The 16699-nt window shown below is 42.0% G+C and overlaps 1 protein-coding gene across 1 annotated transcript; it reads left to right on the plus strand.

The window, feature by feature from the left end:
• Window positions 1–3653: 3653 nt before the first annotated feature.
• CLN5 (CLN5 intracellular trafficking protein) lies at window positions 3654–12317 on the plus strand (the record flags this gene model as incomplete). Its single annotated transcript, XM_080689488.1, has 4 exons — window positions 3654–3766; window positions 7694–7859; window positions 8636–8861; window positions 11645–12317. 4 exons carry the CDS (start codon window positions 3654–3656, stop codon window positions 12154–12156), a joined length of 1017 nt encoding a protein of 338 aa, XP_080545614.1. The 3' UTR covers window positions 12157–12317.
• Between the last annotated feature and the right edge of the window lie 4382 nt (window positions 12318–16699).

A 16699-nucleotide genomic window follows, 5' to 3' on the forward strand; every position in this document is an offset into this window, starting at 1 on the left:
AATTTACCTTAATCCCACCCTTCCCCAGACTCCTTCAATAATGCCACCTTTTCCTTTATTCAGGGCGATGCCATGGGGTTCCTCTGGTGTGCAATCCCTCGCATTGCAACAGTCTAATAAACCTGATATAATTGGACTGCAGAAATGTACCTGGTGTTTTAGAGAAGTCGGACCAGAACCTGAGAGAAACCAATTAGATTAAAACTTAGTTCTATTTGCAGGCCCCCAAGCATTAAAACCATGGACTAGAAGTAACCAGTAGGAAGAAGAATCAGGTGAGAGTCCAAGGGTTGTTGGCTTGGGGCATGGGGTCACAGCCAAGAGGAATACAGTATAATTCAAGTTGCCACAAAGGGCAGAACCAGATCAGAGCAGATGCGAATTACAGGCACGTGAAGATAACTCTCCATAGAGTAGGGACTGTGGACCCAAGATGGGAGGCCCCACCATGAGAGAGACAGACAGACAGACAGACACTGACTCTAGGAATCTGGAGCCAGATGGGAGTTCCATAGTGGCCCTCTGGTGTATGGTTCTATCACCTGCGAAGGCTCTAATGTGGCCTTCTCTTGAGTAGCTTAAGCCATCCCCCAGGTGGCCCATGCACAGTCCCAAAGGTGCTCTGCAAATCGGATGCCCCATTTCTGCTTACATGGTGAGGATGCTTCCCCCTTTCATCTTGGGGGCGGGGTGGGGAGTATTGGAGAAGCCAGTTTAACTCAGGTCATTTTGAATTGGATGACAGTCTGCAGAGGAGAACTAGGAGTGTTGTCCAAAAGCTTAGACCAGCGTGTATTCAAATGGGGCCTGCCTAAGCAGGGCGTGGTGGCGCCTGCTTGTAATCCCAGTACATGGGAGGCTGAGGCAGGAGGATTGCAGGTTCATGGCCAGCTTCAGCAACTTAGTGAGGTGCTTTGCAACTTAGTGAGATCCTGTTTCAAAATAAAAAATAAAATAGGGCTGGAGATGTAGCTCGGAGGTAGAATGCCCTGGGTTCCATTTCCAGTACCACAAAAAAGGGAGGGACCTGTCTGAACTTCCCCAGAACTCCCCAACCAGGTGCAGCATATGAACAAGGGTGCGTGCGTGTGAGTGTGTGTGTGTGTTTGGGAGGGATGACTGATGCATATCTATTCTGAGAAAGCCTGGAAGACCTGTGGAAGCCAGTGATGCTCCAACCTCAGTTGGACTCTGTGGTGCTCACCTCTGAACACAAAAGCCAACTTTGTTTTTCCAATATGTTTACAAATATCGTGATTCATAAGTGGCATGGGTGAAACAAAAGAGGTGGAAAGTCCTGGTATATGGGCTCTTCCGGCTGCTCTTCTGCTAAGCAGGTAATTCTATATGCCAAGGCCTTTACAGTACTACTCACAGCATAAGTCGACATTTGTGTACAATGCCTGTCCAAGCAGAAGCAGTATAATTGAATCCACTGTTTTCTTGAGGTGGATGAAGCTTTTAGAGATTTAAAAAAAAATCTTAGAATCCTCTTCCCAATGAAGTGGTAGACCCCACACAGGAGAAGGGATCCAGCAGCGCTTAGGTAGTAGAGTAGACTAGGTATTGTTAGTGTTGACATGTTATCCCTGGGATCAGGCATCAGGCCCGGTCAGTCTGTCCCTCTGCATCACACTCATCACCCCAAATAAAGATGCTCATTCACAGGAATGTTGTTGGCATCTAACCTGGGCCCTGAGGCCTGGGTAAGAGTTCAGTGCTGGAGAAGCCCAGCTGTGGAGCACAGGCTGTACCCGGCTCTCAGAACAGCAGTTTTCGGCCTGTGCCTAACCTTGAATTACTCCATATTTATTTATCTGTCTTTCTTTGTGATACTGGGGATTGAAGCCAAGGGCATGGTGCCTCCAAGCTTCACCCCCGAACACCTTTTAATTTTTTGTTTTGAAGCAGGGTCTTGCTAGGTTGCTGAGGCTGTCCTCAAATCTGTTACCCTCCTGTCTCAGTCTTCCAAGTACTGGAATTGCAGGTGTGTACCACCACACTCTTACTCCATTTTTATTTATTTATTTATTTATTTATTGCAGCACTGGGAATGGAACCCAGGGGCATTCTTACCTCCAAGCTACACCTCCAGCCCTATTTATTTTCTTTTTCTTTTTTCTTTCTTTCTTTCTTTTTTTTTTTTTTTTTTTTTTTTTGGTGGTACTGGGGATGGAACCCAGGGGCCTTCTACCTCCAGGGCTACACTTTTATATTTTATTTGGAAACAGGGTCTCTTAAAAAAGCTGAGGCTGGCTTCGAACCTGCACAATCCTGTCTCAGCCTCCCAAGTACAGGGATTACAAGCGTGTGCCACCACGCCCAGCTCAGCCCTATATTTTTTTTTATTCTTTATTTTGAAACAGAGTCTCACTGAGTTGCGAAGGGCCTCACTGAAGTAGCTGAGGCTGTCTGCGAACCCAGATCCTCCTGTCTCAGCCTCCCAAATGCTGGGATTACCAGCATGCACCACCATGCCTGGCTCCACTTACTCTACTTTTAATAAGCAGAAGTTTTTTTGTGAGATACTCGGTTTTGATGACAAGTGCTGGTTCATACAAGTTAACAACCTCCATCTGTCCAGCACAACCATACGACACAAATCAATAACTAATACATTCATACCAATAAAAAATTAACTACCAAATTAAATCAGGAGCACACAGACACTTGGGCATATGAAATTGTATCACAAACACCACACACAGGAGCTTATCTCTGTCACCAGATATATAACCCCTTTACCTAAGAGGTGCACTCCAGGATTAAACATGGCGGCATAATGACCCTGTCATCTGGTCACAGAGCCCTGCCCAGGAAAATCACACAGCACTGAACCGATTCCCTGTCCCTGCTCAGAGCTGTTTGTCCTGAATCCACGAGGCTCAGCCCATTTCCAACTGACTCAGGATCCTGGCTTTCACTCTGCCAATGGCTTCCTTAAAATTTACCCGGCCACCTGCAGCGACTCCTTGATTCTGCTTCCAGTGGGCCTCTTGAAACCCTGCGGCCACTTTAATCCTCATAGCCTTTCCTTAATTATTGATATACCATTGTGTGCAAGTCTGAAGTGTGACTTGGTTGCAGTTAGTAATGAAGGTTGGGTGGAATGAGCCGGGCGTGGTGGTGCACGCTTGCGATCCCAGCATTAGCATTCGGGAGGCTGAGACAAAAGGATCGCAGGTTCGAGGACAGCCTAAGCTACTTAGTAAGGCCCTCCGCAACTCAGTGAGACCTGGTTTCAAAATAAAGAATAAAAAATAGGGCAGGAGGTGTAGCTCCGAGGTCGAATGCCCCTGGGTTCCAACCCCGACCCGCAAAAAATAAAAAAAGGAATAAAACATAGGGCTGGGGGGTGTGGCTCCGAGGTTGAATGCCTCTGGGTCCTCTGGGTTCCATTCCCAATACTAAAAACAACAACAACAACAACAACAACAACAACAAAAACTGGAGGGCTTTATGCGCGGAGGGGGACGGGGAGGAGTCGGATAAAGCGCCTCCCGCGGGTGCCCGGCCTGCAGCCGCAGAGGAGGCGGCGCCCCGGGAGCACCAGCCCCGCGCCGGGCGTCACCGCGGCCCGCCCCGCAGCGCCCCCGCGGCCGGAGTCGGGCGCTGGGCGGCTGGGAGGCCGGGGAGCCGGGCAGCCGCCGCCCATGGCCCCGCGGGGGAGCGGCGCGCCGGGGCGCTGGCGCTGGGCCCTGGCGCTGCTGTGGCTGGCGGCGGCTCCGGGCTGCCCCTCCCGGCGCCCCTGGCCGGTGCCCTACAAGTGAGTGCGCGCGGGCGGGGCGGGGGCGCGCGGGCCGCCGGGCTTTGGGGAGCCTGCGCAGGGCGGCGGGGGCGCGCGGGCGGCGGGGGCGCGCGGGCGGCGGGGGCGCGCGGGCGGCGGGGGCGCGCGGGCGGCGGGGGCGCGCGGGCCGCCGGCTTTGGGGAGCCTGCGCGGGGCGCGGGGGCGGCGCTCCGAGACTCGGGGCGCGGTGGAGGACCTGGCCGAGCACTCCCGAGCCCAGGCAGCTCCCCGCGCCGGCCCGGCCTGGCTCCCTCCCCCCAGGCCCGCTGGAGCTCGGCCCTGGGCTGTGTCAAATCCTGGGAGGATCGGGGGCAGGGGGCGATGGCACTTGATTCGGTGACTTTAGGACACTTGCCGCGCAGCCCTGGAGTAGTTTTAAACCCGTCCAGGTATCGCATTTGTGGCTTGCTTCATGCCTTTATAAGGCTGTCCTTAGTTGTGACTGCATAGCACTTGGTACAAGTTTTGGGGTGATAACTTGCCCAGCTTTTGCCCAGGACTTCCCAGTTGTAAGTACTCGAAGTCCCAAATCCCAGGGATCCCGGGCAAACCGGAAAGGCTGGTCAACTCGATTGTCCGCGTTCTTAAGCCTGGAAAGTAGGACGCGGGCCATTCTTCCACAAGGCATCCCGCCTTTGACCCAGGGCAGTACTGACATGGCCGAACAAGGCCAGAGTTAGGGGGAGAGACCCGCAGCGTTTGCTAAGGAGCCTGGAGGCAGAACGACCTCGTGGTCAGCCTGGATTCTGAGAGCTGTGGCTCCAGCCTTTCTCGACCAGATCATCAGCTTGGGAAAGTTACTCAGTACCTCTGCTCACAGGCCTGAAAAGAACTCACCTCTTAGGTTTTGGGGCAGGATTAACTAATAAATACTAGCCGTTGTCAATCCAAATATTCATGTATTCTGCTACTGAAACCAGTATTTTTGCTTGATGTATGTGAAAAGAGAAGTTTGGAGTTAAAGGTAGCTTCCTTGAAAATATTAAAATATTCTCAAGGAAAAAATAAATATTCAACAAACAAAAAAGAAAGATTATATATCCAAAGGTATTTGATTTAACTATTTGGGCAAGCTGTTGACTATGACTTCCTCTTTTTTTTTTTTTTGCAGTACTAGAGATGGAACCCAGGGGCATTCTACCTCCGAGCTATGTCCCCAGCTCTATTTTTTTAGTCTATTTTTGTATGTATGTATGCATTTATTTACTTTTTGTTGCACTGGGGATGAAATCCAGGGGTGTTCTACCTCCATGCTACACCTCCAGACCTATTTTATATTTTATTTGGAAACAGGGTCTCACTAAGTTGCTGGGATCCTCACTAAGCTGCTGAGGCTGGTTTCGAACCTGCGATCCTCCTGTCTCAGCCTCCCAAATACTGGGATTACAAGTGTGCGCCACCATGCCTGGCTAGTCGTTTTATTTTTTAAACAGGGTCTCACTGAGTTGAGAAGGGCCTCCCTAGGTAGCTGAGGCTGTCCACCAACTCCGATCCTCCAGTCTCCGCCTCCAGAATGCTGGGATTACAAGCCTGCGCTACCATACCCGGCGACTATGACTTAACTGTGTCTTTAAAGTTTCATCAAGTAAGATATGGCCCCATCTGATCTCCTTGGTTGAACATAACATTGACCTTTATTAAGTTCATACTTAGCTTTTTTTGTGCGTGTGTGTGGTACTGAGGATGGAACTCAGGGTCATTCTACCTTCCAGCTACACCCCTAGTCCTATTTTTTATTCTTTATTTTGAAACAGGGTTTCACTGGGTTGCAGTGGGCCTCATTAAGTAGCTGAGGCTGTCCATGAACCATGTCTCAGCCTCCCAAATGCTGGGATTACAAGCTTTCGCCACCACACTCAGCCATACTTCTCTTTTTAAATTACCTTTGATCTAAAATAAATTTTGCTTTGGGTAAATGAAACCTCCATGTAGTTAATTGTTTAAACCAGGTAAGTTCCTAAATTAAAGTAGAACTTTCTATTTGTATGTTAGGATTATAACATTATACATCTGGCTAGAATATTTGGAATCTTAGGATTTTTAAAAGCTAGAGGCCACTTCTTATCTTCCTTCTTCCCCAGCACCAAGTATAGAAGGTGACCAGTGGGTTAAGCCTAAGCCCCCCCCCACACTGCTGGGCCTACTCAGGTGTATTCTTGCTGCGCCATTGCTATCACCTCCTGACCTATCTCTCAGCCTTAATTTAGCTTTTCCCCACCCTCTTCTAACTCAAAATATAAGGTTTACTTTATGGTATATTCAGCCCTATCAGATCTGCTACTTAAAATCCTACAGGTGCAGCCGGGCTTGGTGGCCCAAGCCTCTTGTAATCCTAGTACTTGGGAGGCTGAGACAGGAAGATCACAGGCTTGAGGCCAGTGTTACGGTATGTAACTTAGACCCTGTTTCCAAATAAAAAAAATAAAAAGGGATCAGAAAGTATAGCTCAGTGGTGGATCACTGTGAGCAACTACTGTAGTAATAATAATAAAATCCTTTAGGCTGGGTGTGGTGGCACATGCTTGTAATCCCAATACTTGGGAGGCAGAGACAGGAGGATTACAGGTTCAAGGACAGCCTCAGCAATATAGTGAGACTCAGAGCAACCTAGTGAGACCCTCTTTTAAAGTAAAAAATTAAAAAGGCGCTTGTAATCCCAGCATTTGGGAAGCTGAGACAGGAGGATTGTGGTTTGCGGACAGCCTCAGCTACTACTTAGTGAGGCCCTCCACAACTCAGTGAGACCCTTTTTCAAAATAAAGAGTAAAAAATAGGGCTGGGGGTGTAGCTTGGAGGTTAGAATGCTCCTGGGTTCCATCCCCATTACTGCAAATAAATAAATACATAAATACATAAATAATAATAAGGTAAGGGTTGGGTAGCATGCCACCGGGTTTGTCAGTACAAATAAATAAATCTTTTAAACACACTCAGTGTAGGACCAGTAGGAGTGGTCTGCACATGTCTTAGCCTGCCTCTCCCCTCTCCAATTCTAGTCTTCAGATGTGTGTGTTTATCTTTTAATACATGATGCTTTCTCTCCTTTTCTATCCCTACCTTCTTAGCAAGTACTTGGAATTCTAGGCCAGGTCTTTATCCTCCTTCAGCCCCATAGGTGAAAGTGCTTCTTCCTTTGTGACTTCCTGAATCTGGCGTTCACCTCAGTGACGCCAGCGTCTTCCCAGCTCCCACCCAAGCTCTGTGAGGAAGGGAACAGTGTCTTAATTTTTGTTTCCTTCATCCTTAGTATAGCATTGCATTTTCTAGATTCTCAATAAATATTGTTGAAAAATGTGGATTTTTTTTTTTTTTTTTTTTTTTTTTGCGGTACTGGGGATGGGACACGGGCATTCTACCTTTGAGCTATGCCCCCAGCCCTATTTTTTTTTTTTTTTTTTTTTTTTTTTTTTTTTTGGTTGTACGGATGGAACCCTTCTAACCTCCGGGCTATACTCCCAGACCTGTTTTTATATTTTTATTTGGAAACAGGGTCTATTCATTATTTTTGAAACAGGGTCTCTTCATTATTTTTGAAACAGGGTGTCACTGAGTTGCAAGGGACCTCACTAAGTAGCTGAAGCTGTCCACGAACCCGGATCCTACTGTCTCAGCCTCCCAAGTGCTGGGATCATAAGCATGCGCCACCGCGCCCGGTAGGTTAATTCTTAAGTAAGCCAAACATAACTCTGTTTTACCCTTTGCTATGAAAGATATCACTGAAAGTTTGTTCCCAGGATAGTAAGAAAATGTATGTTTGTATTTATTCACTAAGCTTTGAATATTTTCCCTGAAAATGTTACACTGAAATGTAAAATCTGGATTCTAAAATATATGACAACCAAATTCCTGTTAGAATCTAAGTTGATGGTTTCTGTGTCTATGTATGTGTGTGTCTCTCTCTCTTAGACGCTTTTCCTTCCGACCAGAGCCAGATCCTTATTGTCAACCTAAGTATACTTTTTGTCCCACTGGCCTGCCAATCCCAGTCATGAAGGGTGATGATGTCATTGAAGTCTTTAGACTACAAGCCCCAGTATGGGAATTTAAATATGGAGACCTCCTGGGACATATGGTAAGGATGCATCTTGATCTTGTAATTTTGGTTAATAAAATGATTTACTTATTAAGTTGATTTGAGTGAAAAATCACTATTAAAAGACTGCTTTTAGATCACACACACACACACACACACACACACACACACACGTTTTGTTGTGGTACTGGGACTGAACCCAGAGATACGCTACCTCTGAACTACAACTCCAATCCTTTTTATTTATTTACTTTTATTTTGAAATAGGGTATCGCTAAGTGAGTATGCCCTGGCCTTGTACCTGTGCTCCTTCTGACCTGGCTTCCCAAATACTGAGATCACAGGCTTATACCACTATGCCCAGCTTTTCCTTCTCAGCATATTTAAAATCAGCAAACAATTCTTGTGATCAGGTTTTGTAATCTTGACAGTAACAAATGCACTTGCATGAATCGGAACCCAACTCCAGTGCCTGGCTCCTAGGAAGTGAGGAGGTAGGAGGCCCAGCGGAAGAGGCAGGGCAGGCAGACAGCACTTGAGGCCCAACTGTAGGCACTTTTCCAGGTGAGCGTATCACACTGTGGAGTATGGAGAATTCCTTTCTGAGACTGTGGCATGGAGGATTCTTGTAATTATTCCAAGCTATAAAAAAAAATTGAATGTGTCTATGTAGCACACAGTCCTGCTGTCTAAGATGAGCGGTCATGGCCAAAACAAGAGAGGATGAGGCCCAGAGTTTGAGGCACCTACTGGGCACCCTTGATGTGTACTCGTGGCCGCTTCACAGCTTTCCTATGTGTGTTATCTTTACACAGAAAATTATGCACGATGCCATTGGATTCAGGAGCACATTGACTGGCAAGAACTTCACAATGGATTGGTATGAACTTTTCCAACTCGGCAACTGTACATTTCCCCATTTCCGGCCTGAAGTAAATGCCCCTTTCTGGTGTAATCAAGGCGCTGCCTGCTTTTCTGAAGGAATTGAAGATATCCACTGGAAGGAGAATGGGACCTTAGTTCTAGTAGCAACCATATCAGGTAAGTTTCAAAAATGTGGCAGGATTTGAGGATTGCCTCGGTATCTACATGAAAAGAATTATTGCCGTTGAGACATTTCAGTAATGTCTTACTTCCTAGAGCTCAGCTGGAAAATGTACTCCTGGGTGCTCTACACTTTGATCCAAACTCGTCTGTATAGAACTTCACCTGTGGATGAGGAGCTTACCTCCTACTCTAGTCCTTGGTGAAAATGAAGGGAATATAACACTTCCTACAATTAAATTGCACTTTCTGAACAGGAAAAGGGAATTCATAAAATGCCTGATGGAAGGTCCTATGAACTGTGCCTGAAAAAAAATTTGAGTGATGATATATTATTTTTAGATTGAGAAATAATAGCTGTTACTCACATGGACCTGCTCTGGGCCTGATCCTGTTCTGAGTGCAGTACATACATCACATCATTTATCAACACAAGCCCCTGAGGTAGCTACTCTCATTGCCCCCCCCCCATCGTATGAATGGGGAACTGCGGCACAGAGACATTAAAGTTACACATTTAAGTAAGTGGGACTCTAATTCAGTCGAGCACCATAGGCCATTCTCTTAACAACTTTGGTACATTGCCTCCTAAAAGGTGTATGATCTTATACCTTTGAGGCCCTCTTGAGCAACTTAAATATTTTGTCCCTGAAGTTTTCCATTCTTTAGGATGTGTTGGAAAGTGGCCAACACGGTTGGAATTTTGCCTGTGCTACATTGTTGGCTAGTGGTGAAGCAGTTCAGTAGAACCTTCACTGGTAGCTCATTATGTGACCCTGGGTCACAGTTTACCATTGATTGCTTCATATGTGGAAGACTTCTGTTGCATTTTTATTTTATTTTATTTTATTGGTGGTACTGGGGTTCCTGGAAGCCTTCTACCTCTGGGCTACACTCCCAGACCTAATATATATATTGGAAACAGGGTCTCTTAAGCCAGCGAGGCTGGCTCCGAACCAGCACGATCCTCCTGTCTCCGCCTCCCAAGCACCGGGATTACAAGCGTGCGCCACCACACCCAGCCAAGGCTGGTATTTTTCCTTTTTCTTTTGTGGCATTAGGGATTGAACCCAGGACCTCAAGCATACAAGGCACACACTCAACCACTGAGCTACAGTCTCACCCCTTCTGTTGCATTTTAATAGGGGCTTGCCCATATAATTTTTTAGAGCGCTGTATTCTAAATTGCTAGTCCCCTCTCCAAAGTAGAAATATCTAAAATGAGAGCACTGTTTGTATAATTACTCAGTTCTCAGGAATTGAGGAAAAGATCTGGCTTTCCACTTATGTAGCTTTTTACAAACCATTTTAAGGTATGGTAACTCATAATTTGCTAAGATAAGACAACCTTTGCTCTTCTGCAAATAAGGATGTGAGGCTCAGCCAGGTAACTGATCTCTCTCAAGGTCACAGAGGGTCACAGAGCTGGATAGCAGAACCGAGACTAGGACTGAGGTCTTTTAAAGGAAATCTGGGGTTTTTTAGCTAAAAATACTATGCTATTTTCTAAATTCTAATTGATGTGCCCCAAAGCGTCTCAGTCTAAAGGTCCATCTCTCTTTCAACAATGATTGGCAAAATAGATTGCTGTTTATTCCAAACCAATTTGGAATGAAACTGCTGTCTCCATCAATATCTGAAAATTTTCCTTTCTGATATAAATTGATGATCATAAGAACAAGTGATTGCCATTTCTTGTAGTTTGTACTGTGCCAGTACTAAAGTCTCTTAAGTTTTCCATCTGCCTTGTGTTTAATCCTGTTCAGTGACCTTTTCTTCATGTTACAAAACAGTGTTTTGAAGTACAGCAGTGGCTCAGCTCTTAAGTATAATAATGGCTTTTCAAATTTGAACACTTAAGGACAGCATGCCTAGTTCTTAGAAAATGGGCTTTATATCACTCCACGGTTTTAATTCCATGAATTTGATAAAGCCAGCCACTCTATTCATTTTACTTAACATGAAGCAGTTGAGGTCTCTAGTTTGCATGCAATGACGAAGTGAAACGTTGGGGCCCAGCTCTGTTGGGCATTCTAAATGCTCAGGTGGGGGTGGTGGTACAGTGCTTTTTAAATATTTGAAAAGCTTTTTTCTGGTCTGGTACAAAGTGGTAGTAGTCTGAAAGAGGCTTAGCCATCCTGGAGTCTGTGTAGTTTATGAAGTTGAGTTTGGTTGATTCCTTGGAAGAATTTGTGTGGTGAGTGACGAGGTCATGAGCAGCATCCTAACAGCTCCAGGCGCAAGGCTAAAGGGCAATAGCAGATACTCGAGACGGTGGGTATGTGCTGCTTTTCACTTAGCAGGCCAGCCTTCAAGTAGTGGCTCAGCAGGCAGCGGTCCACGCTGTATGCTACCATGCGGTGTACTCAACCTTTTGCTCACCTCAATTTTCTTACACTGTCTTTGCTGGTTTGCCTTTTCTCTTCCATAGTTCCTCTCTTGCTTCCGTGTTTTCTTTTGCCTCTAAATCTCATGTTAATAGAGCTGTGCATTTGTATAACCTCACTCTTGACTACAGTATGAGTATTGAATTAGCAAGACTTCTCTTTATATACCAATTATACCTAATGCTTGTAAATGTACCAATGCCTTGGAAGTATGCAATAAAAATATGCTGAGCTTGGATTCCTGTTGTGAGATTCAGGTTTGGCAAATTCAAAAGCTATCTCTTATCTATGTGTATCCATGGTCTTAATCAGTTCAGAACATTTTTACTTAAAACTAACATCAGCTTTGATGTTCATGTAGGTTTTATTTTTTGTCTTTTTTTTTTTAACTAGGAAGCATATTTAATGAAATGGCAAAATGGGTGAAACAGGACAATGAAACAGGGATTTATTACGAGACATGGACTGTCCAAGCCAGCCCCGGAAAAGAGGCAGAGACATGGTTTGAATCCTACGACTGTTCAGATTTTGTGTTAAGGACATATGAGAAGTTGGCTGAACTTGGAGCAGAGTTCAAGAAGATAGAAACTAACTATACAAAAGTATTTCTTTACAGTGGAGAACCTACTTATTTGGGAAATGAAACATCTATTTTTGGACCAACAGGAAACACGACTCTTGGCTTAGCCATAAAAAGATTTTATTACCCCTTCAAACCGTTTTTGTCAACTAAAGATTTTCTGTTGAGTCTCTTGCAAATTTTTGACTCAGTGGTTCTACAGAGGCAGTTCTATTTGTTTTATAATTTTGAATATTGGTTTTTACCTATGAAATTCCCTTTTATTAAAATAACATATGAAAAAGTCCCTCTGCCTAGCAGAAACAAAACCCTCCCTGGTTTATAAAAACTTAATTCCGGGCGTATTCATTCGAGTCACCCCTCCATGCCAGTCTGGTATGGAGCTGTACTTATCCTCTGTACTTCTAACTTTTAATAAACTTCTTTAAATCTTCAAAAATAAAATAAAATAAAAAATAAAAATAAAATAAAATCTTAATTCCTGCATTTTCTTCCACCCACTAGCATCTCAATTTTTCAGGGAGGTTATTTTTGGTTTGGCTTTTTTTTTTTTTTTAATCTGTGGATTTTGTAGCCTTTCCTGGGGCAGAAAGGTAAAATGCACTTTGGTAGAATTGCTACACAATAATATCTCAGAATTTTTCTTAGAAAGAAGCTAAAAAAACATTATTACATTTGCTAAAGTGAGGGTGTTGAGTGATCTTATTTCAATTTCCTTTGTTCATATGGAGAATTATGGTTCATATTAGATATGTAAAATCTTTTATCCCAATAGTGACATTTTCATGATGGGAGTTATTTCTGGTATGGCAATGACTTGTTCACTTAAAAATGTGCTTTTTGAGTTTACAGACTACAGCTTTTATAACTTTTTGGAACCAGGTCTAGTATTAAATATTCCAATAACGGGTGCTTTACAACTGAGTTACATCCCCTGGAACAAGCATCCTGCCTCAGCCTCCCAAATACTGGGATAATAGTATAGTGTGCACCACTGCACCTGTCTCATTCACATAAATTTAAAGACTTGTTTAGACACCGTAATCTGGAGTGATTATGCTTTCAGATGTGGTAAATACAAGTATTAAAGAGCAAATTTTCTGGCATTTTGGAACTAGTTATGAACTGTGATTTATGTAATTTAACATCTCTAGAACTGTTTCCTTATCTCTAAAATGATTCACCTTTCAGGACTTGTAAAGGCTGAAATCATGTATGTTTGACATAGGTCACAATGAATGGTAGCTATAATGATTAAAGAACAGTGTCATCCTTAATTTTACCTAATGTATGTAGATTTGATGCCAACTTTTACTAAGCTTTTTAATCACATAGACTTTGAACTATTTGATAAGGTAATGCTCCTGTAGGCATTCAAAATCTGGAGCATGAGATTATCTGGCTGCTGAAATGTGTGGATAAAGTGCCTTCAGATTCCTTCCGTTTCTACTAGTTAGCTCTTCTCCCACAGCGCAGTGGAGGAAGGTGCATTTCCCAGAAAGAGGGCAGTTCTTTGGGATCTCCAAGTAGCCATGCTTGCATTAGGGCCACCAAACTCTCAAGGTCCATTAGGTATTTCATGACCAACCAAAGTTTTTCTCCTGTTCATGGAAAACACACCAGTCGGATGATTAGTAAAGAAAGGATGAGAAAAAAATAATGTTTTAATAAGTAAATGGGCCAGTTATATTTTTCAGTTTGCTTCTGGAGAGGTTAATACATTGAGCTCTCATAAAGCCTAATCATAGATATTACTTACCTGACCCAAATGAGTAAATCAGGGCTTAGAAAGGTGAACAGTGACCTTTTCCATAGCAATGCAGCCAGTCATAATGGAGTCAGGTTTTGAACTCAGGTTCTGTTGACTAACTTGGACACACTAGACAAGTATTTCAGCTCTACTCAAAGTGTAGTCCTGGGACCAGAGTACCTGTCCACAAAATGTTACTAGTCTGTGAGATAAACAGAGATAGTGACAAGAAACATTTATAAATTCTTAAGAGCAGTTTGTTGAATATTTTGTTTCTGTTGAATCTAATAATAAAAAAAACCAAAGGGCTTGTATTTGTATATTTTTATTCCCATTTCATTCATCTATGTATTCACTTTGTTATTTTTCAAAAGTATGGGCCCCACAACAATCTGAAATAAAAACCCAGTTACCACAGATAGTGGTAACACTGTGTGAGAGCACAACACTACACTATCCTGCCTGCTGTGTTTACTAAATAAAGTTTTCCTCAAATACACACTAAAAACACAACAAATTTTTATTAGAATGCAGTGACATATTGAATATTTAATCATGCCTGTTGTCCTGATAGTTAAAACAGCCAGATTATCAAGGTAAATTAAAATTGTTTTATGAAATAAGATGAATACAATTTCTATAGCTTAAAAAGTAGTCTGATTTCTAACACATTTCTCTCTTAAGAAGGCTACCAGGGTTTGAGGCTTCTATTTAAAAATAAAGTGAGCCAGGTATGGTGATGCATGTTTATAATCCCAGCACTTAGGAGGCTGAGACAGGAGTATCACAGTTTGCAAACAGCCTCAGCTACTTAGTGAGGTCCCTTGCAACTCAGTGAGACCCTGTTTCAAAATAGATAAAAAATTGGGTTGGGGGTATAGCTTGGAGGTAGAGTGCCCCTGGGTTCCATATCCATTACTGCAAAATAAATTTAAAAATAAATGTTTTATAAGTTCTCATTCTGAATGTAGAAAACTGCTGTCCGTGTGTGTGTGTGTGTGTGTGTGTGTGTGTGTGTGTGTGTGTGTGTGTGTTACTAACTATAGATGGAGTAGGGGGGGGATTCTAACTCTGAGCTAAAACCCAGCCTTATTTTTATTTTCAAACAGGGTCTCTCTAGGTTAAGAGCCTCACTACTTGCTGAGGCTGTCCTCAAACCTACGATCCTTCTTATCTCAGCCTCACAAATACTGGGATTACAACCGTGTTCCACCACATCTGGCTTCCTTATTTTTAATTAACAATTTTCTGTACAAATTTTAAAAAATAAATATATGATTCAAGATAAATCTCATAGGCAGTAGAGCTTACTTTAATAGATACCACATGCCTAACCTTATACCTTCAAAAAAGTCTACCATAAAAAGTACTTGATATTAAACTTTATATCCATCAAATATGGATTTGAAACTAAAACCATAAATTTTTAAATTTATTTTTGTGGTGGTAGGGGTCTAATCCAAGGCCTTTTCCATGCTAAGCAAGTGCTCTACCATTGAGCTACATTACTAGCCCCATTTTAACTAGTTTTAGTCAAGTAAATATATGTTTGGATATATTTTAAAAATTTTAATACAACAGCATTAGTAACTATCTTTATTTTCGATTTGACAAAAGCATTTAACATACTTTATAGTATAAACAAATTAAGCACTGTATATTTTACTTATAAAGTGACAAAAGTAGTTCAAGCATTATATAATTCAATTTGTACAAAAAGTAAATTTTCAAATAAAGCTTTGGTTAGTAGAACTGATTATGTGCTATCAAATCCATTTTCCATAATTGTTCAAAAACAAAAAAAAAATCCACAAGTATTTCTTGTACAGTCAAAGCTTTTTACTACTTGGTAAGAGGGGAAATATTACATTAACTGCTTTTAATTTTTAAATCTAGATCAGCCTTTCTTCTCATTTATATGAGGCGGACAAGTGGAATATCATCACTTTTGAAAAGCATGTTATGTAAAAAATCAATTTTTATTCTATTCTTCAGAAGGTCATCTACTTTAAGATTGTCAGCTTCCATAACTACCAACTTTCTACAAGTCACACTACTGAAGAGAGCCATTCAAGCATTAATGCATTCCACTGAGGGTAAACCACTTCTAATTTCCTTTAGGAGGGTAGTACTCACTACCATTAGTGCCCCAAACCAAAGTTTATATAATATCTAAAAAGGCTAAAGGTAGCCCAAAACTTACTATTCTGTAGACTCTACAATGCATGGATTTACCTTTATTTATATAAAAGTAAAAATGCTACCTAACTTAAATAATATAAAATATCAGTTTAAGCAAATTAACAATCACAAAACTGCAGATATTTTTGTTAAAACTTTCCAGTTCACTGAGTTATACTAAAAAATATAATTATGAACTTAAATATATCTCCTTTTAAATTTACTGTTTATTCCAAACTGTACACTAGTGCTTTTATTTTTAAAACTCTACTTATTTAACTATGTTATTCCAAAATGAAAAAAGAGCCAACACTAAAATTTACTGAAGATTAATATTCTCTCACAGAAACAATTTTAAAATATTTTAAATTTCTACCTTTAATTATTTCAATTTGGCTTTTTAAATTAGGTAAGTTTTTCATTTCAATTACTGTATAATACTTCAAAACTAGCTTAAACAAAGATAAAAACCAAGGAAAATTGGTAAAGCATTCCTTACTTTACACACATTGCCTTAATGCCACATACATAGTAACATATCACAGAAAAAAACTTACATGTGTTAGCATATTACAGCAGAAATCTGAAAGTTTATACAAAGCTAAATACTGTCTCCCTTCTGCTCCATTTATTTTCTCTTAATTTGATCTTGGCTCTGTGTATTTTCCTTCTATAATAACCACTGTGTGACATTTATAAGTTTGCTAGTGTTCCAATTAATTATACATATCTTTTTAACAGCTTCATAACATGAGAACATTCAACCAATAATTTCCATTAGATATGGAGATATCCTACATTTTTCTCACAAAATGCTCACTTTCCTGAGCTATGTTAAACACCTTATAACAGGTGTATATAACTGAAGACCCTAAAATGTCAAGTTTACATTTTTTTAAAAAAATGCATAGAGAACATAACATTTCAGAAAACCTAT

The sequence above is a fragment of the Muscardinus avellanarius genome, assembly GCF_963383645.1.
Source record: "Muscardinus avellanarius genome assembly, chromosome: 2".
Classification (NCBI taxonomy): Eukaryota; Metazoa; Chordata; class Mammalia; order Rodentia; family Gliridae; genus Muscardinus; species Muscardinus avellanarius.